Raw genomic sequence first — 25,533 nt, forward strand, 5'->3', positions numbered from 1 at the left:
AGAAGAGTGCAGTAATACTTATCAGGTATCATACCCGTTATCTATATCCCTGTGGCTTTGCTGAACACAGACCTCAGGCCCTGCATTTCCGCGGCGGTGGGTGAACAGGGGTTGGTTGGTTGGTTGGTTGGTTGGTTCATCGAACAGTGCGAGCATATTGATAGAATGACAGGTATCTCTGTTATAGAGATAGACAATAGATAGCATACACGGGAAGTTGTCGTTTTATTCGTCTCATAACGTCGTATATTGGTCCTAATATTGCTAGTCAAGCTTTTGATCGCCGATGGTCTCAGCAAGCCATGACCGTTACAGATGCACTTGCAGCGCGACGCGAGTCAAGATACGTCTCCACCCGAAAACGGGGAAACGAAGACACTAATTAGATACTAGTAACATGAGAGAGAGAGAGCCTGGAAGTCTAAAAGTCTCTGATAGGTACTAAAAACGAGAGAGTGGGCTGGGGGATGGATAAGAAGGTTAATACCACGGTTTACCGGGACTGTGCTTCCCATCGTCTCTGGAGCGGAATTGGCAGCCGTGCGGGTTGGAAGTGTGGATTCGTTGAGAAGACGCGGTTTGAGCTCTCTCCCCTTCTTCTCCCCCGAGACCGAAAACTAATGAACTATTGACTCGCGGAGGAAAGCATCTCTACTAAACTATTTACTGGTGTGGTGGCTGGAATTATTCAGAAATTTACACGTTTCATAAAATCCAATGATCAGCTAATATATCACACACTCCTTCTTTGCTTCACCCCTGGCCCAGCCAATCTGTGACGGCAAGATTTTGTTCTGGATCGAGTTACTACTTACGGGTCACGGCCAAGTCCACCGTGCAATCCAGACAGATATCTTAAGTAATTAGGTTGGATAACCCCAAAGAGCCCCATTAGGGTCTCGGAATGCGCACGTACTCGCGATGTGCTGCCAATGATGGATCTGGATGGTACGGAGCGCGTCGACGACATCCATGGTTCGGGGAAAGATGTTACCCAGTTACCTTGGCCATCTTCCAATCGTAGGGATCGAGTCGGACGGAGTACATGGAGTACGGGTGCCATCCGAAGCCTCAGAAGGCTCGTGCTGTTGCTGTGCTTTGGCTTTCCCGTCGGTAAGAAGCGGTAATCTGGCATACGCGCTGGTATTTATTCCTTCACGGTGTGTTTCTGTTTGTTTATCCTATATTAACTGGTTTTGAGTGCGAGATTTTTATTTGTTTTATTTGTTTTACTTGATTTTTCTGATTTTTCTCGCAGTCAAGGTAAGACACGAGGGCTAGGTGACTGTGTAGTGAGGCTAATAATGGCTAAGACTGCTCTAGATTGATTGTTGGGTGTGGCGACGAGATAAAAAAAGAAAAGAGAGAAAGAGGAAGAAACTGCACATGCAAGTCGGACGGGAGCTTGACCACTGACGAGGTCTTTGTACCTAGTTTAGAAAGGAGAGTTTGAAGAATAATGGGGAGAATAATATGTGCGTTAGACTATTGTGTGAACTGTGGCAGGGTGCAGGAGTGAGTATCAGTATGCATATTTTGCATACATACAATGAATGAAGAGACTCGGGTTAGAAGTCAAGATCCAATAGTGGGCTAAGAGATTCTAGAGTCAGTCAGTCAGTCAGTCAGTCAGTAATAGTAATAGTAATGATAGAGAACAAGTAAAGTTGACAAGAATAATAATACGTACTCAAGTCTGGACAGTATCTGGTAACGGGCTGGTATGGTACGGGGCGGTATTGTCACTCCACTTGGACTGACTTGGGATTCCCGACCGCCAGCCAGAAACCAATAATGCCAATCTGCCCACCTCCCCCAAAGGCAATCGTCGGAACCTCCCTAAATCTCCCTCCCTCTCTCTCTCTCTCTCTCTCCTGGCGATTGCTGTCGCTTCGACTCTCCTTTTCTTTTGCTGCTCCTTTCTTTTTCTCTTCGTCGATGTCAGGTTGAACTCCCCTTGGGATTTTCGTGTCGAAGATAGATGGTGTTCTGACCTCAGATCTGACACCGTTACTTACTTACTACTTACCCCCCCTAACTCCAAGACCCCAAGTGTGTCTTAGTATCCCACTCACCTGCCACTTTCTGTCCCCCCGTATCTCACTCATCCTCTTCCCTGCCACCACCACCACCATTACCGCCGCTATCTGTCTATCACTTCCGCAGCCAATTTTGTAACCGCTTCGACCCTCTCCCCCGTCTACCGCCGCTCCGCCTCGCTCTCTCGTCTTCAGTCACCTTCTAGTCATGAACAACGCCTTTCGTTGAGCTCCTCCAGCCATCCGTTGCGGGGACGTTAGTGTGCCGATCTTCGTTTCCCTTTGTTCGGACTATCAACCTGTTGTGATACCCGATGTTTGATTCCCGCGTGGCAGAGCCATTGGCCGTTGATACCGGATCTGCGCTGGCGACTAAGACCAACACCTATACGGCCGCTTTCGAGTACCCCGACGAACAAGTCACCACCCCCACCACTGGCACGCGGAGCCGTGCGAACAGTCTATCCTACCAACAATCCTCCCTCACCGCCGACCAATCGCCCACTCGGCGTATCTCCTCAATGAAGCTCACCACCGATGGGCGCTATACGCCCAGCCCCGAACCGCCTCCGGCGCTGTTCGTGCGGGCCATGTATGACTACGATGCCGATGATCACACCAGTCTCAGCTTCCGCCGGGGCGACATCATACAGGTATTGAACCAGCTCGAGACCGGTTGGTGGGACGGTGTCATCGACAATAGTGTGCGGGGCTGGTTCCCCAGTAACTACTGCACTGTGATAACAGACCTGGATGAGCTTGAAGACCAAGCACCGCAGACCCATGAGAATGAGGAAGTTAGTGCGGAATCAGGCATTGGCGAGGAGTACGAGGAGGAGCAAGACGCTGATGAAGTTGACTCGGCGGGCAATCCGCGCGACTCGCAGCCTATTCTGCCTATCGAGGGCGTGGTAGCTCCCAAGGAGCAGGAGGAGGCAGCCTTCTGGATTCCACAGGCGACACCTGATGGCCGTCTCTTCTATTTCAACACCCTAACCGGCTACAGCACCATGGAGCTTCCGTTCGAAAACCCCGCTGCCAACGAGACTGGCCCTTATGACCGCAACAACTTCCTCGTGCCCGACCAAACGCGACCCCCACCGGAGTTGATGGCTCGTGGGTTCGAACGGGACGAAGATGATTACGACGGCTCAGCTTCGGAAGCGGAGGGCGAGTCTTTGATGCTTACATCTCGCGATTCCATGTCTCGGAGACGCCAGTCCTACTTGGATGGGGTTTCTCCCGCGACGTCCATGGATTCGCTGCACCCACCATCTGCGACAAAGTTCATCAACGACGGAAAAAGCTCGCATCAGTCCCTCCTGACTTCGCACAAGTTCTATGATTCTGCTACGAGCAGTAACAACTCCGTTTCCGACCACATGCACAGGCCTTCGATCTCCTCCGAAGTTCCGTCGCATTTCGTTGACGACGGGTTCTCTGTTCAGTTGACCTGGCCTCTGCTTGTTGACAATATGCGCCATGCCGTTGAGGTCTACCGGCAAACGCTGTTGAACGGCGACCGTTCTGAGTATGTGAGGAAAGCGGAAGATATCTCCGACCATCTGCGCATGCTGTTGGCGGCTGGCTCAGACACCACCGACAATCACTCCGGAAATCCATCAGTGATCTCCACCAATAAGGCGCTGTATCCCCACTTCAGGGATATGATGTCAAAGTTTTCGAAGCTCGTGCTCTCGTCCCACATTGCGGCCGCCGATTGGCCAGGACCCGATTCCATCAATAAATGCCTGCAAGAGGCAGATGGTGTGATGCAGGGCGTCTACGGCTACGTCGAGGTTGCAAGACAACAGCGTGGCGAGACCATCCATCGAATCGTTCCTGGATTCGTCGTGGGCAGCTATTCGGGTGGCTGCTGGCAGAACAACGGCGTCTCTCTGAGTGACTCGGGCCCGACCTCCTTTTTGGATCACGACGCAAATGATTCGCGGGCGGAGCCATCAGTGACCCTGGACGCGGCCCTCATAGACCACATCGATGTTCTCAGAAGATCCTTTGTTGGCAGCATCCGTCGGCTGGAAGAGCGACTAACACTCAACCAGAAGAAGATTGTTACCATTAGAGAGCACGAGGAGATTGCCAATGCTGTTTCACTTGCTGCGATCAAGGTCGTTGAGCAGTTTCGCCCGTGGATGTCTGCGGTTGAATCTATCAACCTAGCACCATTGGGGACAAGCTTCCAGAATCCACAGCTGGTTGATTTCAGCTTGCAAAAGCAGAGAACCTACGATGCCATTGCCGATTTCGTCCTCAGCTGTCAAGCCGTTGCGGCACCACTGGGCGATGAATGGGCGGAACTGCGCGGCGATTCGCTTGAAGACCGATTGAATGCCGTGCGTGGCGTTCACCGGCAGCTCGAGAACTATGTTTCCCAAATTGGCTTCTCCCTTTCACTGCTCCTCGAACAGGTGCCCGAGCCTTCTGCTTTCCGCGCGGAAAGTCGCCTGGGTGGGGAGAATGCGGGGCTGAAGGCCATTCACAGCAGGTCAGAGTCCCAAGCTGGAGTCGCCACCGAGTCCATCGGGATTCCCTCTTCTTACTCGGTTGAAGGCGCGTCAGAGAAGGTGCGACGCAACATGGACAAGGCCCAGCGATTCTTTGGACAGGCCCCTCCGGCTGCAATTCCACGAGAGCCTGCAATGCGAGAACCGGTCCGCGAGCCGGAAGAAACACCCTGGTTCTTGAAAACAGATCACGAAGGTGAAGTGTTTTACGATACCAAGAATGACAACCTGAACTTGAAATGTGGAACACTGGCAGGCTTAGTGGAACAATTGACTCGCCATGACAAGCTTGATGCTTCCTTCAACAATACCTTCCTCTTGACCTACCGCTCATTCACATCTGCAGAGGAACTCTTCGCGATGGTTACCGAACGATTCAATATCCAACCCCCGCCCGGTCTCAACAACGACGAGATGCAAATGTGGATCGATAGAAAGCAGAAACCCATTCGTTTCCGCGTGGTTAATATCCTGAAGAGTTGGTTCGAGAATTTTTGGATGGAACCCAATGATGAACCGCACATGGCGCTCCTTCAACATGTTCATGCGTTTACCAAGGATTCTATCGCTACTACGAAGACTCCCGGATCACCGCAGCTGTTGGCCGTCATAGAACAACGCCTTCGGGGACAAGACAACACCGTCAAGCGTCTCGTTCCCACGCAGGCTACTGCCGCACCAACGCCGATCATTCCGAAGAACATGAAAAAGCTGAAGTTCCTGGATATTGATGCTACAGAGTTCGCCCGCCAGCTCACTATTATCGAATCGCGTCTCTACTCGAAGATTCGGCCGACGGAGTGCTTGAACAAGACCTGGCAGAAGAAAGTCGGCCCCGACGAACCGGAGCCTGCTTCGAACGTGAAGGCACTGATTCTTCATTCCAACCAGTTGACGAACTGGGTCGCGGAGATGATTCTCAATCAATCGGACGTTAAGAAGCGTGTAGTTGTCATCAAACACTTTGTTAACGTCGCAGATGTACGTGCCATTCCTTTGCCCCCTCTTGTTCCTCTACTAAGGGTAGATGCTGATGCTTACTAGAAATGCCGCGCTCTAAACAATTACTCCACACTGACATCGATCATCTCTGCACTTGGAACGGCTCCTATTCATCGACTGGGACGCACATGGGCTCAGGTCAGCGGGCGCACGTCCACCGTTCTCGAACAGATGCGCCGACTCATGGCCAGCACGAAGAACTTTGGTGAATATCGGGAGACTCTGCATCTGGCTAATCCGCCTTGTATCCCCTTCTTTGGTATGCACTCGTTGCAGGCCCCTGACCCTTGTAGGTATTATGCTATTGTTCGAGACTAACAGAGCTGCTTAGGCGTCTATTTGACGGATCTGACCTTCATCGAAGATGGTATTCCGTCTCTCACTCCGTCGGAGCTGATCAATTTCAACAAGCGCGCCAAAACCGCAGAAGTCATCCGCGATATTCAACAGTACCAGAACGTCCCATACCTTCTTCAGCCTGTCCCTGAATTGCAGGACTACATCCTCAGCAACCTTCAGAACGCAGGCGATGTGCACGACATGTACGATCGGAGTTTGGAAGTTGAACCCAGAGAGCGGGAAGACGAAAAAATTGCGAGGTATGCCAAAACCAGTAGAGACATGAGCGCCTTGACTCTCGCGAGCATGGTAGTGTCGACGCGCTGATCAGGTCGCTTGTTCTGCTTTTTTCTATCCCCTTCCCCCTCCCTCTCCTGTTCCTGTCGTCCAGTGGTTGATCTCCCTAGGCGACACGGTCATTTGTCAAGAAATATTGAGCTCTGGAAGACGTCTTGATGCTTGAGTGAAGACTAACCTACTATCTCCCCCATACGTAGACTGTTGTCGGAATCGGGTTTCCTGTAGTGCTCGCCTCGCCTCGATTCTCGCTTCTCCGCCGGGGCTCCTTATCACCACCCCGGTCGACCTGCTATTCACTCGGCCAGATACCGAACGACCACCTATCACAATGCTTGAACGACGTCCAATGGCGCGATCGCAATTCACTCCAGCTACGCCATGCAACTTTATTTCTCAGGGGGCTGGTCCCACGAGCCGCCAAATCCATGATCCGAACCTCCCTTCCGACGGGCTTCTCCTTTATCTCTCTGTCTGCCCCCACCTGGCCAATCATGCAATTCGCCTGGACACTATGCGACATTCCCACTCTGATTCTTGGCTTCGCCTGGACGATCGCCATCTCTCTGATCGACTACTCTGGCAGCCGTTGCACAAGAAGCTCGGGCAAACCCTTCTGTCACCTTGAGTCCGAAAGAAGTTCCTGGATATCCTGTCACTTTCAGCGCTCGTCATCAGTCCAGTGGACATCTTATTCTTTTCCTTAAAGGAATGGTGCCCAAGAATGGCCCATTAGACTAAAGAAAAGCAGCGCAGGATCTCTATCAGTGCTGGCATAAACATGCAGGGATGTCTACAGCGACTCCTACGATGTCGGCCTAGACTCCTGGTCCACCTCTTCCCCGTCGTTCCTTTTCCATCATTTCCTTTGATAGCCGGACACCATTTCCGCTCTATCTATTCCCGACCAACTCCAATCTCGTATCGATACGACTGCCATTTCTTTTGTCTTCTAGTCCACCTTGACGGTCATCATTTCTTTTCGGCTTCTTTTCCCGATACTTTACATATTGTGTCGAACATATCACCTCTGTACAATGGCTCGGGCCCCTTTACCCTTCTGTACAAATTCTCTTTGCTTTCGTGGTCTCTCACCTGGTGTTGATTGTGATCTTATAAAGAGGCTTGTTTACGGTTCGGATGATGAATTCTCACGACGCAGGCTACTATTGACGGATTGGTCTTTGCTTTGGGCATTTTCATTCATGATTACCCCCTCTTGTCGTTCCCTTGTGCTGACCTGTTCTTATTTGAACATATACACCTGCTGCAGTGTGTTAGTACATATCCAAGCACACACATATTACATATCTACCAATGGTAATCAGTGTACAGGAATCGCAGTAACGAGACGTATTACGACCCATACAATGACAAACAGCTTGAAGTGTTACTGAGTAGACCATGAACAAAAGCAGTAAATGTATCCATTAAGTCATCTCGTCATTCATAGTAGAAATGTTCTCAAATGAACCTTCATGAGCCTCTCATAACAACAATACTTGAGCACGAGCTCATGATGTCTCCGATTTATGGCCCTCCCCAATATTTTGAAACAGCTTCATCTTCACCTCCGCCGCCAACAACCCTTTCACCTCCTCAGACACAATCCGCTGCCCATCTCTGGCCACCCTCTCCAGCTGCGGATCCTTAACCTGCGCCAGATTTCCCCGCGAAGCACTACTCTCCACGCCTCTCGTCGCCCGCTTAATCTTCTGACTCAAATCCACCATCTGCTTACTCCCATAGTCCCTCGTCGTAAACAACGGACTCTGACTCAACGTCGCAACCCAATACTTATTCCACAGCAACGACAGAATCTCCGTATCCAACGCACTCTTAAACACCGACACCTCCAGCGAATAATAATGCGACGCATGCGCCCCGAAATCCTCCGCCTTGTTCAACGGCACCGTCTGGTACTCATCCTCTCCGCCTCCAGCACCACTTCCCTCCCCCTTCGGCAGGGTGTAATCCTTCGGAAACGTCCTGAACGCCCCAATGTCCACCTTCCCTGCCGAAATCGTCCTCTCCGGATCAACCACCACGGCCACAAACGGCCCTCCGAGCTGCTGCATATCCTGCGTCGTCACATCGATACCGGATAGCCAGCATCCGTACCCGGGGTGACTGTGGTACCAGCCCACTGCGTTCTCCATCCGTCCTGCGTCCCGGCATGATTGTAGGTATGAGACCATGTATTCGTTGGCTTCGTCTTGCGCGTTGACTCGCGTTTCGGTTCCCTCGACGGGCAGGCGGAAGGCATCGGTTACCACGAAGGTTTCGGGGAGGATGTAGCCTTGCATGAGACCCATTACTTCCAGGGAGCCGCCTGACCGCGCGTGCATTACCATCTTCAGCAGTGCGACGGCGGAGATTCGGATCGATTTAAAGTAGTGCGGGTCTTTGGACCAGGGGCGCTGAGCGCTGAGTGCTTTGTGGGTTTCTTCATCGTATTGGTAGAGCGCGTCGCGGTGGGGGTCTATGAGGGTGACGGCATTCTCGAATTCTGTGGTGTTGGGGTTAGAGTGAGGTGAGTTGGAGTGGGGCTGGGGATGCGGATGGACGTACCCCAGGACTGCTGGGCAGCCTGCATGGTGGATGGTAGAGGGGAAGGTGAGCTTGGGGTAGTAGAGGGAGGGTGTGAGTATTATCACGGAGTGATTTGGTTGAAAGCAGGAAGAGAGATGATCTCTTGGGATGAAAGAGTGAAGTGGAGTAGATAGTTACTGAGATCTAGATAGTTAGATAGTAGATAGATGGAATGAGGTGACTCCGGGCGGTGAGGAACTCCCCGGCAGATCGCGGCGGAGATCGGCGCTTAGTCAGTGGTTACCGGGCCGACGAAGTAGCAGCTGAAAGCGGCGGGAAACAGAGCAACAAAGGCGGCGAGCAGATCGGGATTGCGGCTGCAGAATCCCCAAAGGGAGAAAGAAGCCCAGATTATTGTTATTGTCTTTCTTACTCCATCCACCGCTGCCTGTCTCCATCCCCTCCATCCCAGTCACCCTTGCATATTCCTGCATCCCCTGGAGCTGGTCATAAATCTGGCGGGTCGTCCCTTGTCCTCGCAGATGCCACTCATCTTCCCGTGAGGCGCTTCGCTGTCAATCGCAGTCTCGCGTTGTTCATCCTGCCTGTTTGGATAACTCGCAGCTCCTCCTTCTAATCTCTCCAGGCGCATCGCCGCCCCCCGAGCGTACATGACGCTGACCCCCGCCCTTTAAAGGCGAGTTTGTTCTTCGATCGCGCACTCAAACAATCTCATTCAGGCCAATCGGCTCCACAATACAACAACAACCCCCCTGGCTTGGGCGTGGGAAACAAACATAACACCATGGCCGTCGATACAAGCTACTTGACCACTCAGGTCAATAACATCGTCACCCAATTGCATGGCATCTTTGATGACATCGGCGTTCCGAACCATGAGCGCGAGTCCAGAGAAGCAGAGGTCGGTTGTTTCTGATATTCTCAGCACGCCTCGCAACTAACTGTGAAGCAGCTTTTCAGCGCGTTGTCTGAAACGCTAAACAACCACCTCAAACTCGTGGATAAGTATGCGCCTCGCGTACATTGCAAAGCTGTTACGTACTAGGGCTGATCTTGTACAGTGAGAAAAAAGATATGGAAGAAGAGGCACAGAACCTCATTGAGGCAATCCAGCATATGGAGAAGTCCCTAGTGGATGAAAAAGCAAACGGACAATACCAGCTTGACCACAACGAACTGCGCATCAGGTACCCACTGAATCGCTGCCTCAGCTTCCTCCGGGAAGAGCACAACGCTCTGAGCAAACTACACAAGGAGCGCTTCGAGCAAGTCAGAAGTAAGTTAATCCCGAGCGCCAGAAGGCGCGCAATTGCTGACTGGCCATAGAACTTGTCGAGGCTCTTGAGTCGTATGCGTCGCATCTGGAACCCACCTTTATCGCCATTGAGCTCCCCCCGACAGCTCCTGGTTCAACCATCTCACCCAGCTTCGATCTCTCGCCATCCTACGTCACTGCGCTAGACAGCGAATTCACCCGCATTTACGAAGAGTACCATCGCCGTCTGGAGTTTGTTCAGTCCACATCGGAAGAGATTATCAAGCTCTGGGCTGAGCTCGGGACGCCTCAGGTCCAGACAGATACCAACATCGTCAAATATTATCGCGAATCGCCAGAACAGTTAGGTCTACATGAGTCGGATCTAGCCAACTTGATGGCCAAGCGCGAGAAGCTCCTGGGCGAGAAGAAAGGCCGTGAGCGCAAACTGACGGACCTCAAGAACGCCGTTGAAGCGCTGTGGGAACGTTTCGGAGTCGAAGACGCCGACAGAAAGGCTTTCATGAATGCGAACCGTGGCTGCGGACTTAGGACGATCAATGAGTTTGAGGACGAGTTGAGTCGCCTAAATGAGCTGAAGAGACAGAACCTGCACTTGTTCGTGGAAGATGCTCGGTGTCGACTTCAAGAGCTTTGGGATAGCCTTTACTTCTCGGAAGAAGAGATGCTTGACTTTACGCCTGCCTTTTCTGATGTTTGCAGCGATGCGCTGTTAGAGGCGCACGAAGCTGAAATCGCGCGACTAGAGACCTTGAAGGAGCAGCGCGCCCCGACTCTGCAACTAATCGAGAAGCATAAGAGCCTCCTATCAGAGCGTGAGGCACTGGCTGTTTCAAGTCAGGACGCATCCCGTCTTATGACTCGCGGAAACAAAGGCGAGAGACGTGACCCCGGAAAGCTGCTAAGAGAAGAGAAGATGAGAAAGAGGATTGCCAAGGAGCTGCCCAAGGTGGAAGCTGATTTGCGCAAAGAGCTGGAGAGGTGGGAGGATGAGTATGGCCGGCCATTCCTCGTCCATGGAGAACGGTACCTCGACGAACTCACCCCAGTTGTTGCAAAGCCTCCTCCGCGCTCCAAGACTCCTGGACCTACCAGTGCTAAGCGTCCCACCCCAGCACAACCTCCTCGTCCGGCTAGTGTCATGAGTTCTCGGCCTGGCAGTGCCATGCGAGGACCTTTGCCGCCGCGCTCGGCTTCCAAAACACCTACTGCCCACCCAACAACAAAATACAACACCATTGGACCTGCTGCTGGTAGGGCAGGAGCCAAGTCACCCTCGAAGATTCCAGCTCGTGTTCCCTTGGGCAATATGCCGCATGGAAACAACTCCCCGCGCCGGGGTGGTCCAGGCACATATTCGTCTAGCACCGTGAACGGTAAGATGCCGGCGCCTCGTGCACCACCGCCGAGGATGCGGGCATTGACCGGAGGTGAGTCGAGGGAAGATCGAGCGGCATACCTCTTTGAGCCACCCCGATCTGCCAGCGCCTTGTCGAATTCATTCGTGCGACCAGTCAGCCCAGAGGATGTGTATGATGATCGTAATCAACGCTCTTTTGTCAGCTCTTCCGCGTTCTCTCAACGCTCCACTGGATTTTCCCAATCATCCCACTCTTCAGCTTCGTCCCTGTCCTTGGGCTCCTCTATGCAAGGCTACCCCAAGCCAAACCCATATTTGCAGCAAATGCCCCCACCGCCAGCGCCGAGACAAGTATCGAACTCCACGGTGCAGACCGCAGTATCCGGGTCAGAGAACTGGGAGACTTTCGATGACGGTTCGGAATCCGAAGCAGACGCTAGCGACGTGTACTATGCAAAGCTTCGTGCTGCACATGGGAAGCGACTGGCCGATCCTGAGGAGAACCAGAACCGCTCCCTTGCAGGCAAGAAAGCCAAAGGCATCCGAAGCGTAAGCCCAGATGAGCCAGGTCCCCAGATGGGAAATATGGTTCGAGTCAGCGACGCCGAGTGGACGGACGACCTGGAGCCGTATTGAAGCCTCTGATAGCCTTTCGTTGATCTAATGACCCTACTCGAGACTTTCAGGGGTCTCTGAAAGAACGTGATTACGAGACGACTCGACGTTGACGATTTCACGAACGACCCTGAAGCCCTCTTTCTGTCACTATCCCCTATCCCAACACGCGCCATAATTGTTGAGCTTTTTACGGCGTCACCAACGGCTTGCGCAATTGCGCTCAGCTAACCATCTTAATTTCTTCTGTTAAAATTCGGAATTATACCACGTGCGTTATGTTCTGGCTTATCTGGACGCTCAACCTTGGATTCCTTTTGCGTCCCACTTACTTCTACCACTCTGCCACTCACTGCGTGATAGGCAGGGCCCGACAACCCGCGACCGAATGCAGCATGTCGTTCCCTGATGTCAAAAAGAAACAAAGGACTGCGGAAAAACCAGGCGTCTTTTTGTATCATGCCTTTTTTGCTCTATGTTTGAATAATTTACCTCTACCCGGACTGGGATAGACGGGGGTTGGTGTTCCTTCTGCGACTCCTTCCTCTATTTCTTTTTTATGATAATTCGCTCGATTACTCGATTACCGACTTTGAATCTTCTCTTCTCTTGGTGTGGCTCTCTGAATCTTTTTCTTCTTTTTGTCTTCTATGGACGCGTGTATAAGTCCCTGACATGCTTTTTACCTCTATTTCTGTTGTGATATCAGCGCGGTTTGTGTTATGCTTTAGCCGCTAAGTTTTACTTTATGGTTTCATGTCCTAGCAATGGATAGTATTTATTTCTCTTTTCTACTTACTTTTGCCTACTTGAAGATAAGATCGAGTTGTAGGATAGTATGATAGGGGAAATATAAAGCTGTAACATGGTTCTAGTAGTAATCCTATTCTACACTTATTATACATTTCTCATACATACAAACATAACACCATCCATCCATCCATCCATCCATCCATCTCACACTTCTACAATCCCCCCTAAGAAGACCCAGAAGAAGGAGCCAACGACCCCATCCAAGACCGATCCTCACCCAAACTCTCCACCCCCTGCTTAACCCGTCTCGTCGGCCCGGGCACCAAATGCTTCGTCAACTCCTTCGCCTCCTGTACTCTCCTCACCGTCTCCTCTCTCCCCAAGATAGCCATCGTCTCTGGGATTCCAGGACCCGGCGCACCAGCCGACAGTGCCCAGCGGAGATAGTGATACAGTTCCTTCTTGAATGCCTTGTCGGCGGCCTTTTGCGCCTTGGTGGATTCCTCGGGTGTGAGGGCTGCGCTTTCGGTGTCCGGGGTGGTGCCGTCGTAGGCGGTTATGTTTGCGCGGTGGGTTTCGAGCGTCCAGTGTGCGAGCGGCACGAGGGTGAGTGCGAAGCTTGCGGTGTGGAGAGAGGTTAAGGGGATGGTGGTTGTCGTGGAGGAGGGGGTGTATGGGGGTCGGGTGAGGGATTGGGTGAAGAAGGTTGAGTTGCGGGTTGTGAAGTCTGTGGCGTTGGTGTAGGATTTGGCGTCGGCGCGGAGGAGAGGGGCGATGTAGGTTTGTAGAGAGCGGGATTGGAGGAGGGGGGTGCTGTGGGTGAGTAAGTGGTTAGTTGTTTTGTTATGTGCATGTATGTATAGGGTAGGGGACGGGGACGTACAGTTGCGCCGCTGGGTAGGTCTTCTCGACTTCTTCGGAGACCTTGGTCACCATCTCGGTGAACTCGGGGCCGTCGGTGGCGGCGAAGCGTTGGGCGTGCGCTTTTTGGAGGAACCACAGCTTTTCGAAGGCCACCACGGTGTTGCCGCGGGTGATTTTGAGGTTGAACTGATTGGTTGTGTTAGTGGGTTTGAGTGAGTGAGTGAAGGGAGAAGTGGAGGGACGTACGAGTTGCTCTAGCTCTTCAAGGTTGAAGATGTCCGACTTCTGGGTATGAGACCAGCCCAGAAGAGCGGCAAAGTTCACGAGAGTGGCAGCAAAAATGCCCTGGGTGTCCTTGAAGAAGCTGAGATCGATATCCGCATTGCGCTTGCTGAGCTTCTGTCCTGACTTGTCTACGAGCAGAGGTACGTGACCGAACTGGGGAGGCGTCCACTTGAAGGCGTTGTAGAGCGCGACGTGCATGGGGGTCGAGGGCATCCATTCCTGCAATAGTGTCAGCTTGCGCATCGTCTTTGGTATCTCCTCCATCGCAGCTTACCGTTCCTCGAATGACATGGGTGATCTTCATGAGATGATCATCCACGACGTTCGCCAGATGATAGGTCGGGTGTCCGTCGGACTTGATCAAGATGGGATCATCATAGACACGCTCGATCAGATCCAACTTGTTCGGCGAGCGGTTCTGGCCTGTCTTTCCGTACACCAGATCATTGAACATCGGGTATCCCTCCACCTTCAGTCGAACGACATGCGCTTCGCCCTTGGCCGCTCTCTCTTCCGACTCCTCCGCTGAGACATCCCCGCATTTCCTATCGTAACCGGCCGGCAGTCCAGCTTGGCTGCGATGTCTGGCGAAAGCGTCCAACCGATCGGCAGAGCAGAAGCAGCGGTAGGCGTGGCCGTTCTCGATCAGTTCCTGCGCGTGGGAGCGGTAAATGGCGGTTCGTTCGGACTAGAGCCTCTCTTAGTAACTGGCCCTAATGAGCATGTCTCCTTCTATCATACCTGTCTGTAAGGACCGTACGGACCACCGACGACCGGACCTGTAGAGAGCAATCATCCGTTAGCCATCTACTAGCCTCGCACGGTTCCACGCGAATTGTCTCCGCACCTTCATCCCAGTGCAATCCAGCCCACCGAAGGTCATCATAAAGCCTCTGCTCAGCATCTGGAATTGTACGTTTCTGTAGCCAAGCCCTCAATTAGCCCTACCTCCTTCCAAGGTCGATCCACAGCTGTTTGGCCAGCTAATTACCGCACCTGATCCGTATCCTCAATGCGCAGCAAGAACTGTCCCCCGGTGCGCTTCGCCAAAAGGTAATTGAACAGGGCCGTCCGCAAAGATCCCAAGTGAAGATAACCGGTCGGGGACGGTGCGAATCGAGTCCTCGCCGGCGAGTCAGGCAACTTGGTCTTCTTGTTGATCGTATTGTTATTGCCAGCGCGGAGATTCGATGCCGGCGCGACGGAGGAATACCGAGCTCGGCATTGAGTGCAGACCCAAGGACGACGGGCCCAGACGGTCGGGGTTCTTGGGCGCCTGAGCATCGCGAGTGACAGGACAGATATCAAAAATGCCGATGCTAATGCTATGGAAGTAACAAGTATGCGCTGAAGCTGGGGAGAATCAATGGCGGAGAAAGAAAGATAAATCCCGACAGAAAAGGCGGAAAGCGCATTTAAAAGTGATGTGATTGGTGGATATCGGGCGGCAATAAATAATTATCGGGCGCTGCTTTTATCGCGATTGCTTTGCCTTTTTACTTTTACAGCCTCAGCCGCTCTCTCTCTTTTCTCTCTCTCCCTCTATTTACTTGGTCGCCAGGAACACACGGTTTTGCTGGCTTTAGACTTTGCTCGTTTATAGTTTTGCTTGTTTTTATACTGTTATCTTTGATACCCTTTATTCGTCGCTCGTGCTCGTTGGGGATCTTACCCTCTACTTCCTACTATCAGTATGTGTTCCCGCTATCGCTTAAAAATCAGACATTACTAGCTTGAGGTTCCAGTGTGCTGACTGATTTGGTTTGGTTTAGTGTCGAAAGCGGACGTTGACCTCTACGGTATATATATTGCCTACTCTTGTTCTTTGCTTGGAGAAAATGCGAAAAGCCTACACTAGCACCAGCGACTAATTATAATGTGATGGATTATAGAGGTCTTGGGCATTGACAAGAGTGCCAGCAAGGATGACGTCCGGAAGGCTTATCGCAAGGTATGCAGCTTCTCTATATCGGTCGCAGTGTCCAAGCACAGTCTAATATATCCTTTTATCTTATAGGCCGCCCTAGCAAACCACCCCGACAAAGTCCCCGAAGCCGAAAGAGAAGAAGCAGAGGTTCGATTCAAGGCCGTGCAGGAAGCCTACGACATCCTCTACGACGAAGAAAAGCGTGAAATCTATGATACCCACGGAATGGGCGCTTTCAACGGCTCCGGTGAACCGGGTATGGGCGCGGGCCCTGATCTGGATGATATTCTTGCGCAGATGTTCGGTGGTATGGGAGGTATGGGCGGCATGGGCGGCATGCCCGGTGGACCGCATGCGCGTAAGCCGCGCAAGAGCCCGGATGAGGAGCAGAAGTATGAGGTTCGCCTGGAGGATCTGTACAAGGGCAAGACAGTCAAGTTTGCTAGTACGAAGAACGTGATTTGCTCTCATTGTCAGGGCAAGGGTGGTAAGGAGAGGGCGACGGCCAGGAAGTGCTCCACTTGCGATGGTGAAGGTAGGTTTCTATACTTCGGAACTTGCTGTGCAGGATTTCAGGCTAATGTATTGCTCAGGTTACAAGCAAATTTTGCGCCCGATGGGTCAGTTCCTGTCTCCGGCTATGGTGCCCTGCCCTACCTGTAACGGAGCGGGTGACTACTTTGTCGACAAGGATAAGTGCAAGAAGTGCAAGGGCAAGAAGACCACCGAGGCCAAGAAGATGCTGGAGATCTACATCCCTCGCGGGGCGAGGTGAGTCTGCTATATGCGGCACTGTCTGAAGTGTGATAACTGACTCTGTGTTAGGGAAGGAGACAAGATCATCCTCGAGGGCGAGGCCGACCAGGTGCCGGGTCAGGAACCTGGAGATATCGTTTTCCACATCGTGGAAGAGGAGCATGAGACTTTCCGGAGGGCTGCTGCTGACCTGACAGCAACAATTGATGTTACGCTGGCCGAGGCCCTGACGGGCTTCTCCCGGGTGGTGGTCAAGCACCTTGACGGTCGCGGAATCGAAATCCAGCACCCCAAGACCCCCGGTGAGGTTCTCTACCCGGGCCAGGTCCTGAAGGTTCCTGGTGAGGGTATGCCCATCAAGCGCAGCGATGCTCGCGGCGACCTGTACCTGGTCGTCAACATCAAGTTCCCCGACGGGCAATGGAAGCCCAGCCCTGCTGTTCTAGAGCAGCTCAAGGAACTGTTGCCCAAGCCGGAACCCCCCATTCAGGCTGACACCGTGGACGAGGTCGAATTCGACCCCAAGGGCAACCTGGATGACTTTGGGGCGCATGACCCCGAAGGGGGTTCTGCCTGGGAGGATGACGATGAGGGTGAGACAACTGCTCAGTGTGCGACGCAGTAGACTCTTGGCATGCTTATGCTTTCTCTGTATCTGTTTTGCCTCTGCTCCTTTTTCTGTTTTTGTCCTTTTCAAGGACATTATACCTCTCTGCTAGTTCACCTCATGATGATAGACTCGTTGGCTGCTTCTGGATCAGCTCCCCTCTCGCATCGTGGGCGTTTCGGGTCAACTTTTATGGATTGATCGATGAGATAAATATAGTTTTATGATGGGAATGATGATTATTGAGTGTGTAGAGATCTGTTTTCCTTTACGTAGACAAACGAGCGTTTGCAGAACGCCTTTACTTTTGGGTCACATAAGACGAAGAAGGAAGATTGATTACTAGCTGTAGAATGAGTATAACGTCTGACCTAGATCATGTAATATACTATCTAACATATCGATATCTTGACAGAGAATGGGAAAGTCCAATCGAAGGGCTCTCAACCCAGCCAGTCAATGGTTGCTCCAGAAGCTCAATTGTCGGGAAGATGCTGAGTATCATCAAGTGTGCAGAGATATGGGTCTCGCACTGGAAACAGAGAACAACCGACTCCCTCTCGTTCTCTACACGAAGGAGTCAACAGGTGCAGAAGAGAAAACCAGGCGTCTAGCACGTGCTCATTGGAATCCGCGCAGTCCCTTGAATAAGTTAATATGTTATGACTCTTAACATTCCTAGATAAGCTTACTTCGTTTTCTTATCCTAGGCCGCTTTTGCCCTTTGGACGACCAGTATGTCAGACAGGGTGTAGTAGTTGGCAGAGGTGCTACTTAATGCGCCGAGTGGATTTATGTCCCTTTGCCTGGCACAGCTGGCACTTCTGGCTTTCATTCCAGAAGGGTCGAGGTGCGCCGTTGTTCCCGACTGTTGGTTATTGTACTTGTTCTGATTCGGCCACTGAACAGACAAAGTCGGTACTTATGAGCGACTTTCTTGGCTTCCCGGTACTCCCATCGTCCGGAAGGACACCTGAGGTCCTCTTTTCTTGCGCGTTCAGGGCACTTCACAAATTCGCTATTCAGACTGTGGCCGCAAGAGTAGCGAATTTGGTATTGTGTGTAAACGTCCCGTTGAGGAGGCATGTTTCGTGGTGTGTGGGTGGTAGATGGGAAAATAATCAAAGATCTATAAGAAAAGCGATTTCGCGTATTGGATATGCGCAAGTAGAAGCCCTCGATGGATGGATGTAATTCAAAAGTAAGTCGATGTGCAGAGTCGTTAGATAGGTAGACTGGGTTTCCTTGAATATGTGTGCGAGTAGTAGAAAATGTCCAGGGCTATCAGTGACTTATCGTTAAGTATATACCCTCGATATTAACTGAACAGGGTGCTGACTTAAATAGTCTCATTGCACGTTTGTCGATGGGTGAATATGTTGTTCCTGTTCATTATCCAGGTAATATATCGAGCTTGTGAAATTTAGTTGTTGCAGAGCGCTTTCACAACTTCGGAAATCTGAAGCGTTTGGACGATAAGTATCCACTGGCTTCTTCAACGATGGATCCAATTCAATATCCAGCCCCCCCACCCCCTTCATTCATCAAGGGACTGTCAATTGTTGTCGGGAGTATCCATCTCATCTCATGAATTAGTAGTCCCAAGCTCGCCTAGGTGTGAGAACTTGGAGAAACTATGGTGACAAGGGAACCAGGTTACTTTATATCATATTTCAGTAGCTAATGACAGTACCTACCCAGCAAGTCCCTCCCATTCACCTTTTTCTTTTGATTAGTTCTAACTTCACCTCTACTAAATTCGGTACTTCACTGTATGCCCTTCGGCTTCTCCCTGCTGACCTTGTCGGTGGCTTCCGCTTTTTGAATATCTCTCCTCCGGCTGTTGCCATCCTTAGTTCTCAGATATAACATTTTCTGTATTCTGAGTAGTCTGTGAATGTATGTATAGAATAAATCACAGATCATAATGAGTTAACAAGTATGAAATCCTTTACTCCAAATTACAGTAGTATAGCATGACTGCGGCATTGTTCCCGAAGCCCCCTCTGATTGGCTATTGCCCAATTTCTGCAGAAATTCGGCTCTTCCATTGGTTGGTTGATTTTTGCGGTTACTCATACTGACCATTTGCGCACCCCATCAAACCTACGTCTGCGGCCGGTCCAAGTGATTCCGCCAACTGGCAAATCAGTAAATCCCTGAATTTCCAAGTGTCACCCGCTCAAGGCCTTGTGTATGCAGAGCATGTTAAAATTACGTGGGAAATCATTGGATCACTGAGTCTGCCAGTCCAATAATATTGCGTGTTATATCTATTTGTTTCTGGTTGTTTGAATACTTCATGTCATTAATCTGCAAGGAAGCGGTAGATACAGTAGTAGTGCCTGTATCTTTAACAGATGCCACTAGCGATCTTTTCGCAGTGTCAAAGTATTAGACAGCTATACAATTGGCAAGTCTCATGTCAATGGTTTTTTCACAGCTTATAAATCCATCTTTATATGGATTGCATCAAATTAGTTTACGATATATCCGACTCATGAATGTGGGAAACTGAGTTTCCCGACCCGATCTAACACTACCTATGATGCTGTGCATTGCAGCTGCACAACGCCACAGGTGCTGGCATCGGAGTTTTGACGGGGTTGCAAACCCGGGCTGGTTCAACACAAGTCGGGATGAGGGAATAAATAGTAATGCATGGATACCGAAAGAAGAATTGTAACCCCCATGCTCTTTCTCCAGGCCCCTCCGTGCCCCCATGGATATAGCGTGGGGTACACACCTCCCACGGGCTCCATCTCCATCACCTCAACCAACCAACTAAACCAACCCGAGCCGAGAGCCACGCGATCCAAGGCTGATTTCCGAAACATTGGTACGGGGTCCCCATCACAACTCCAGCCTGTTTGCTGCTATTTAATTGTCAGCTTTCCCACTGTGCCCAAGTTTCCATTCCCAGATAGTTTCCGAGTGGTATCCTAACAATTTTTCGCTTTTTCTTCCGCTCTCTTTTGATGCCCCTTTCGGTACGCGGCTAATCTGACTCGGACATTCTCCGCCGATTAACTCGGCACCGGCGCACCGCAATCCTAATCCCGGGGTAACCTTCTCGGTGTCAAAGCGTCAAAGCAACGGTCTTTATTTTGCGACCCTGCTTCCTCCATCATAGTAACCTTGAATAGCCGTATAGCTAGTGAAGTGTTTGTCGACAGACAACGGACCATCCAACATGTCGTGCCAGTCACAGGCTTCATGCGAGGGCTGCTCTTGCAGCGGCAGTGGCAGCAAAGGAGTGGTTAATATTGAAGATTGTGAAACCGAGCTGCTCGCCCTCCGGAAGAAAACCATAGAACTTGAAAAGACTCTTGCATCCATGAAGAGTTCGTCAAGCAGCACACCGAAAGCCGGACGCAAGCTGCGGTCCACCAAGTGGTTTCAGTGCGAAGGCGACCCAGGAATGATGGCCTTGTACATTGAAAGATACCTCAACTATGGTGTGACTCGGGAGGAACTGATGTCTGGCAAGCCTATTATCGGAATAGCTCAGACCGGATCCGATTTGGCACCGTGCAACCGTCATCACCTGGAGCTTGCCAAAAGGGTCCGAGAGGGTATCAGAACTGCTGGCGGAATCGCCTTCGAGTTCCCCACTCACCCCATTCAAGAGACTAGCCGACGGCCCACCGCTTGTATCGATCGGAACCTTTCTTATCTTGGCCTTGTTGAGATCCTTCATGGCTATTTTCTGGATGGGGTGGTCCTCCTCACCGGGTGCGACAAGACCACTCCGGCATGCCTGATGGCTGCTGCCACAGTCGTACGTTGCTCTGCAAGGCTTGCATCTTATTCTTTCACAGCTGCCCAACTGACTCGGATTCTCAGAACATCCCTGCTATATGTCTCAACGTCGGTCCCATGCTCAATGGCTATGTGAAGGATGAACTGGCTGGTTCGGGAATGGTGGTCTGGAAAGGCAGAGAGATGCATGCTGCAGGACAAATCACCACGGAGGAATTTGTAGATTACATCTCCCGCGGGTACGTCACGAGATTTTAGACACGCTTTCCTGGCTTGGACTAACGCTTGGCATTAGTGCACCGTCAGCAGGACATTGCAACACGATGGGTACGGCATCTACTATGAACGCGCTTGCAGAAGCCCTTGGCATGGCCCTGCCTGGGTCAGCTGCCATTCCAGCTCCCTACCGTGAACGAGCTCAATGTGCCTATGAGACCGGATTACAGATCGTAGAGATGGTGCACTCTGATCGCAAGCCAAGTGACATCATGACCAGAGAGGCTTTCGAGAATGTCATTGCTGCCAACACCGCGATTGGTGGTAGTACTAATGCCCCCATTCATATCAACGCCATTGCGAAGCATATTGGGGTGGATCTTTCGCTAGATGACTGGGACCGCATCGGGTTCCACATCCCGCTCTTGCTAAATATGCAGCCGGCGGGGGAGCTGCTAGGGGAGGAGTATTACCGAGCAGGAGGGTTGCCAGCTATTATGGCGGAGCTGCTGGATGCGGGCAAGTTGAATGCAGATGCTGTGACGTGCAATGGCCACACTGTAGCACAAAACGTCCGTGGGAAACATACCTGGAATCGGCGGATGATCAGAGCTTATGACGATCCCCTTCTCAAGGATGCTGGCTTCCTTCACTTGACCGGCACCCTGTTTGACTCGGCCATTATGAAAACATGCGTCATCTCTGAGCCGTTTAGGCAAAAATTCTTAGAGAATCCCGCAGATCCAAATGCATTCGAGGGGTCTGTGGTAGTTTTTGATGGACCGGAGGATTACCATCGTCGGTTAGAGGACCCCTCCACCCCCATCACTGACACAAGCATCCTGGTGATGCGCGGGGCTGGTCCACTGGGCTATCCCGGTGCAGCCGAGGTGGTCAACATGCACCCTCCGGGAAGGCTGCTGCGAGAGGGGGTCAAGTCACTTCCATGCATTGGTGATGGACGGCAGTCGGGAACTTCAGGATCTCCATCTATCTTGAACGCTAGTCCTGAGGCAGCAGCGGGCGGTAACCTTGCAGTCCTTCGGGATGGAGACCGGCTCCGAGTGGACCTTAACCAGCGGCGGGTAGACATCCTTGTCTCTGCGGACGAATTAAGGAAGCGCAAGCAGGAGCTCGAAGCAAGTGGGGGTTACAATATGCCGGAAAGCCAGACCCCATGGCAAGAGTTATTCCGCAAGGAAACGTCCCAGCTGAACGAAGGAATGGTTCTCCGAGAGGCAGTCAAATACCAACGGCTGGCGCAGCGATACCCGGAGCCCAGGCACAATCACTGAATAATGACTAATTTGTTATGGATTAATCTGAATAATGAGAAACCATCACTTCTTTGACCCACCAGCCGCTTCATGGGGTGGCGCGTGCGCGCAACACAACACAGTTCATCACGCAGGCTTGTTGCTTGATGATATCATGTTGTGTAAACAGCTCAATACCCATTATAGGAAACGCTATTAGTAGGCATTCAGTACCTGATCAGACCTCAGTCCGGAGGATACACCACCGGGCCAATAGAGCTGTATGAGCTTAAAAACTAATGAGCTAGAGAAAGCTAATTTTGGGAAGAGAGTATATGCGAGATAGCATCTCCGCAAGGGTATTAGGTGAAATTCTGACGCGTGGGATGGTACATGGAGCACAGAGTATGGAGGAAGCTTTGAAGGAATGTGAAGCTAAGCTCCAGGCCATCTGGCCACTGCTCAATCACGGGATTCCCAGCCCCTCCTTTGAACTGTTCCGTCTTCTTTTCGTGCCTGGGAAAGAGCGGAAGACGTGCGATCTGTGCGACATCCGTCCGTGAGCCTCTGTTGACTCACTCCCGTCTACCTCTCACCCCCCTAAACAGTGCCGGTCTTGACACCGCCATAATGTGCTTGATAGCACAGGGGCCTGAGCAACCATCAGAAACACTTGTTGTGGCCCAGTGGTGAATTGCAGAACAAGGAACCTTGGAATGACTGCACGCCTGCATGAACAACACGGCAAGGCCGTGATAATCCTGGCTTCTGTGATTTGATCCCAAGAATGTAGCTTGGCCGAGCCAAGCTAGCTAATGCGGTGATTATTTCTTTTTTGAACTTCAGTGTTGCTCATCTGCTAAAAGTTTTGATAGGAGAACGGCGCTAGTGATATCATGTTCTGGCGATCGCAGCTAGACTAGCTCGCTAAGGCATATTAGCCACATGGTGTGCGACACCAACAATAACAACTATGCTACTACCCTCAGAACTGCAGCCGAAGAAAGGGATAGAAAGTCAAAGCTCAGCCGAGGAAGGATCGAGACCAGCCCGAAAATGAGAGCCAAGATCGGGTGATTTCGTGATAGAGGTCTCGAACCCCCAAGGTGAAGTGTTCACTACGCGATGCCCCGGGTGACATGATAGGGGGTGGTGGTCGTGATGGAGGCCACCAAGCAAGGACTTGAGTCACCATGGAGTAGTGTGCGCCATAGGCACAGCCACCGCAGCCCGGAGGTGAAGTAATTTTAGGCAACTGAATCTAGTGGATGATGTGATCCGTGATGCTCACGTTCGTACTCGGATTCTCTTTTTGCTCTCTCTCAATTTTTCGACAGCTGATTGGAATGATACAGTCTATGCATCAAAGCAACACGCCTCGCAGCTCGGAAGCAACACATCCAGGATCGGGATATCAAAATACGGGCCTGGATGGCGGAAAAAGACACAGAAGGGAAAAGTTAAAATATCGCCCGAGGGTGGATCCCGTGGGGCTCGGGTTTCCCGCGTCAAAGTTTCCTGTTGCAGGGCAAAGATTCCATTGATTTAGGGCGGGATTAGGGTGATTAGGGTGATTAAAGCCACGGAACGGATCCAGTTGCAAGTTCAGTTGCCCACGCTACCGTTTGGGATGACGGGCGCCTTCTCAGTGTGGTCTAGCCCGTGACATCAAGAAAATTTTTCCACACTTTTCCAGTTTCCACACCCACAATTCTTAGGTCCGTCTGACTGACTTACTCTGACCTCAGACCGCCCCAGAGGCGCGCACCATCCCGAATTTCCTGCCTCTTTTTAAACCAATCCGGTGCTCGTCATTTGTCCTATTGCTCTCTCGCTCTCTCCCTCCTTCCAATTCCTGCATACGTCTCCTTTGACAGACATCCATGCTCGTTGTTCCCTTCTGTCCAGTCAGATGCGAGCTTGCCACCATGCGGTTCTAAGAAGCAATCTTAAAGAAAGAGCTGTCCACACCGTCCCGCTGCTTCTACTGCTGCGCCTGTTGCTTTAGCTGTCTCGCGGCCCCTCTTCCCAGCTTCCCTGGTCTCCTGGTCCTGTCGATCAGTCCCAATTCCAATAAATAAAGCCCGTCTCAATCCAGATTTTTCTTCCTTCAGGCTTCGCGAAGAAAAAGAAATCTGACCCTTCATCCAACTTTGGGCCGGGCCTAGACTGTCGCCAGGCACGTCTACATATACATACAATCGCACACACCGCATCGTTACAGCGTGTCGTGCATCTTGCTCTTGCCTTCCCCTAGACTTGAGCCATCTTATCGGAGGCAGTCTCGACGAATCCTACTCCTTTCCCAAAGCACTTGGGGGCACAATCAGCCTTTATTGATTGTTGCCTAACATCCTCTTTTCCTCCTTCATCTTCTACTTTCAGGTTATACTACTTGTTTGTTTAAGATGTACGTCGACTTATAACCCGTCGTTGCAACTCGCAACCCGTTGTTTCTTTGATATTCTGTTCATCAGCAAGCGAGCGTTTCTCGATCTTCTTTCTACACATCTGAAGTTTTCAAAATCTCTCTCGACATCGTGTCATCCTGAAAAAAGCCTACTCGATTCTCATTACCATGGCTCCCAACCTCTTTCTCTGTTTGCGGAACGTGTTCTGCCCGACCTACTGGTTCCAGCGTGGAGAACGCATCCAAGGTTCTATCCACAAAGAGGAACATTGGGACAGTCCCGTTCCTGGCATCTACAAGTACATCCCGGGTCGAGGATGGCATCTTGTCTACAAAGACGGCAATGACAGCGACGAGAAAGTGCCTGTTCCGCTTGTCTATTGCCGGATCCTTCACCGATACATCTTTGAACACGAAATGGAGGAGCGCTGCCGCTGGCACACCGTGGAAATCCACGAAGGCGCCAAGCCAGAAAAATTCATGTTCTTCCTCCTTGATGATGGATACACCTGGGTGGCCGGATGGGATGCCAAGGGCAAATTCATTCCCGGTCCTTACCAGAAATGGCACTACGATGCAGAGTCGAGGACCCTGCGCCGGGTGCTGTTCCCCGAAAGCTCGAATGTGTCCCGGGCTAGCATTTTGCCGAACAAGATGACTTGACCCTTCTCGAGTGGGAACAGACCGAAAA

At 51.5% G+C, this 25,533-nt stretch overlaps 10 protein-coding genes across 10 annotated transcripts; 7 read left to right on the forward strand and 3 right to left on the reverse strand.

Moving 5' to 3' along the window:
- Positions 1-2,208: 2,208 nt before the first annotated feature.
- Positions 2,209-6,209, forward strand: BO87DRAFT_124698 (putative cell division control protein Cdc25). Its single transcript, XM_025617998.1, has 2 exons — positions 2,209-5,545; positions 5,609-6,209. Exons 1-2 carry the CDS (start codon positions 2,354-2,356, stop codon positions 5,882-5,884), a joined length of 3,468 nt encoding a protein of 1,155 aa, XP_025476853.1. The 5' UTR covers positions 2,209-2,353; the 3' UTR covers positions 5,885-6,209.
- Positions 5,982-7,035, forward strand: BO87DRAFT_124714 (uncharacterized protein). The gene is made up of 2 exons (XM_025617999.1): positions 5,982-6,165; positions 6,403-7,035. The coding sequence occupies exons 1-2, from the start codon at positions 6,096-6,098 to the stop codon at positions 6,828-6,830; spliced, it is 498 nt and encodes a 165-aa protein (XP_025476854.1). The 5' UTR covers positions 5,982-6,095; the 3' UTR covers positions 6,831-7,035.
- On the forward strand, positions 7,036-7,658 carry BO87DRAFT_124693 (uncharacterized protein). Its single transcript, XM_025617997.1, has one exon. The coding sequence runs from the start codon at positions 7,240-7,242 to the stop codon at positions 7,597-7,599; it is 360 nt and encodes a 119-aa protein (XP_025476855.1). The 5' UTR covers positions 7,036-7,239; the 3' UTR covers positions 7,600-7,658.
- On the reverse strand, positions 7,631-8,943 carry BO87DRAFT_378998 (Mov34/MPN/PAD-1 family protein). Its single transcript, XM_025623926.1, has 2 exons — positions 8,774-8,943; positions 7,631-8,711 (listed from the first exon to the last, which is right to left on the reverse strand). Exons 1-2 carry the CDS (start codon positions 8,796-8,798, stop codon positions 7,717-7,719), a joined length of 1,020 nt encoding a protein of 339 aa, XP_025476856.1. The 5' UTR covers positions 8,799-8,943; the 3' UTR covers positions 7,631-7,716.
- Positions 8,944-9,418: 475 nt separating this feature from the next.
- BO87DRAFT_124745 (putative microtubule associated protein (Ase1)) lies at positions 9,419-12,156 on the forward strand. Its single transcript, XM_025618000.1, has 4 exons — positions 9,419-9,656; positions 9,708-9,760; positions 9,817-10,031; positions 10,082-12,156. The coding sequence occupies exons 1-4, from the start codon at positions 9,540-9,542 to the stop codon at positions 12,025-12,027; spliced, it is 2,331 nt and encodes a 776-aa protein (XP_025476857.1). The 5' UTR covers positions 9,419-9,539; the 3' UTR covers positions 12,028-12,156.
- A 741-nt stretch (positions 12,157-12,897) lies between these two features.
- On the reverse strand, positions 12,898-15,246 carry BO87DRAFT_379000 (glutamate--tRNA ligase MSE1). Its single transcript, XM_025623927.1, has 7 exons — positions 14,905-15,246; positions 14,756-14,828; positions 14,650-14,687; positions 14,183-14,596; positions 13,870-14,127; positions 13,643-13,809; positions 12,898-13,572 (listed from the first exon to the last, which is right to left on the reverse strand). The coding sequence occupies exons 1-7, from the start codon at positions 15,190-15,192 to the stop codon at positions 12,984-12,986; spliced, it is 1,827 nt and encodes a 608-aa protein (XP_025476858.1). The 5' UTR covers positions 15,193-15,246; the 3' UTR covers positions 12,898-12,983.
- Positions 15,247-15,422: 176 nt separating this feature from the next.
- On the forward strand, positions 15,423-17,445 carry BO87DRAFT_340589 (putative DnaJ domain protein (Mas5)). Its single transcript, XM_025620667.1, has 6 exons — positions 15,423-15,599; positions 15,681-15,707; positions 15,801-15,859; positions 15,926-16,370; positions 16,429-16,606; positions 16,661-17,445. Coding segments are annotated over exons 1-6 (1,266 nt in total). The 5' UTR covers positions 15,423-15,598; the 3' UTR covers positions 17,217-17,445.
- Positions 17,446-19,633: 2,188 nt separating this feature from the next.
- BO87DRAFT_124805 (uncharacterized protein) lies at positions 19,634-20,192 on the reverse strand. Its single transcript, XM_025618001.1, has 2 exons — positions 20,146-20,192; positions 19,634-20,074 (listed from the first exon to the last, which is right to left on the reverse strand). The coding sequence occupies exon 2, from the start codon at positions 19,920-19,922 to the stop codon at positions 19,671-19,673; it is 252 nt and encodes an 83-aa protein (XP_025476860.1). The 5' UTR covers positions 19,923-20,074; positions 20,146-20,192; the 3' UTR covers positions 19,634-19,670.
- Positions 20,193-20,391: 199 nt separating this feature from the next.
- Positions 20,392-22,471, forward strand: BO87DRAFT_418169 (IlvD/Edd family dehydratase; the record flags this gene model as incomplete). Its single annotated transcript, XM_025626868.1, has 3 exons — positions 20,392-20,979; positions 21,045-21,199; positions 21,256-22,471. 3 exons carry the CDS (start codon positions 20,392-20,394, stop codon positions 22,469-22,471), a joined length of 1,959 nt encoding a protein of 652 aa, XP_025476861.1.
- Positions 22,472-25,010: 2,539 nt separating this feature from the next.
- On the forward strand, positions 25,011-25,505 carry BO87DRAFT_389278 (uncharacterized protein; the record flags this gene model as incomplete). Its single annotated transcript, XM_025624890.1, has 1 exon — positions 25,011-25,505. One exon carries the CDS (start codon positions 25,011-25,013, stop codon positions 25,503-25,505), a length of 495 nt encoding a protein of 164 aa, XP_025476862.1.
- Between the last annotated feature and the right edge of the window lie 28 nt (positions 25,506-25,533).

This window comes from Aspergillus neoniger (genome assembly GCF_003184625.1).
Source record: "Aspergillus neoniger CBS 115656 unplaced genomic scaffold BO87scaffold_29, whole genome shotgun sequence".
NCBI lineage: Eukaryota > Fungi > Ascomycota > Eurotiomycetes > Eurotiales > Aspergillaceae > Aspergillus > Aspergillus neoniger.

Coding starts and splice junctions, on each gene's coding strand:
- BO87DRAFT_124698 (XM_025617998.1), top strand. CDS start 2,354: ATGTTTGATTCCCGCGTGGCAGAGCCATTGGCCGTTGATACCGGATCT. Junction 5,546..5,608: donor ACTTTGTTAACGTCGCAGAT/GTACGTGCCATT, acceptor GATGCTTACTAG/AAATGCCGCGCTCTAAACAA.
- BO87DRAFT_124714 (XM_025617999.1), top strand. CDS start 6,096: ATGTGCACGACATGTACGATCGGAGTTTGGAAGTTGAACCCAGAGAGC. Junction 6,166..6,402: donor GAAGACGAAAAAATTGCGAG/GTATGCCAAAAC, acceptor CCCCATACGTAG/ACTGTTGTCGGAATCGGGTT.
- BO87DRAFT_124693 (XM_025617997.1), top strand. CDS start 7,240: ATGGCTCGGGCCCCTTTACCCTTCTGTACAAATTCTCTTTGCTTTCGT.
- BO87DRAFT_378998 (XM_025623926.1), bottom strand. CDS start 8,798: ATGCAGGCTGCCCAGCAGTCCTGGG. Junction 8,712..8,773: donor GGCTGCCCAGCAGTCCTGGG/GTACGTCCATCC, acceptor CCAACACCACAG/AATTCGAGAATGCCGTCACC.
- BO87DRAFT_124745 (XM_025618000.1), top strand. CDS start 9,540: ATGGCCGTCGATACAAGCTACTTGACCACTCAGGTCAATAACATCGTC. Junction 9,761..9,816: donor CACCTCAAACTCGTGGATAA/GTATGCGCCTCG, acceptor GATCTTGTACAG/TGAGAAAAAAGATATGGAAG. Junction 10,032..10,081: donor GCGCTTCGAGCAAGTCAGAA/GTAAGTTAATCC, acceptor GACTGGCCATAG/AACTTGTCGAGGCTCTTGAG.
- BO87DRAFT_379000 (XM_025623927.1), bottom strand. CDS start 15,192: ATGCTCAGGCGCCCAAGAACCCCGACCGTCTGGGCCCGTCGTCCTTGG. Junction 13,810..13,869: donor TTGAAGAGCTAGAGCAACTC/GTACGTCCCTCC, acceptor ACAACCAATCAG/TTCAACCTCAAAATCACCCG. Junction 13,573..13,642: donor ACCTACCCAGCGGCGCAACT/GTACGTCCCCGT, acceptor ACTCACCCACAG/CACCCCCCTCCTCCAATCCC.
- BO87DRAFT_340589 (XM_025620667.1), top strand. Junction 15,708..15,800: donor AGCGGACGTTGACCTCTACG/GTATATATATTG, acceptor GATGGATTATAG/AGGTCTTGGGCATTGACAAG. Junction 15,860..15,925: donor TCCGGAAGGCTTATCGCAAG/GTATGCAGCTTC, acceptor TTTATCTTATAG/GCCGCCCTAGCAAACCACCC.
- BO87DRAFT_124805 (XM_025618001.1), bottom strand. CDS start 19,922: ATGGGGGCACGGAGGGGCCTGGAGAAAGAGCATGGGGGTTACAATTCT.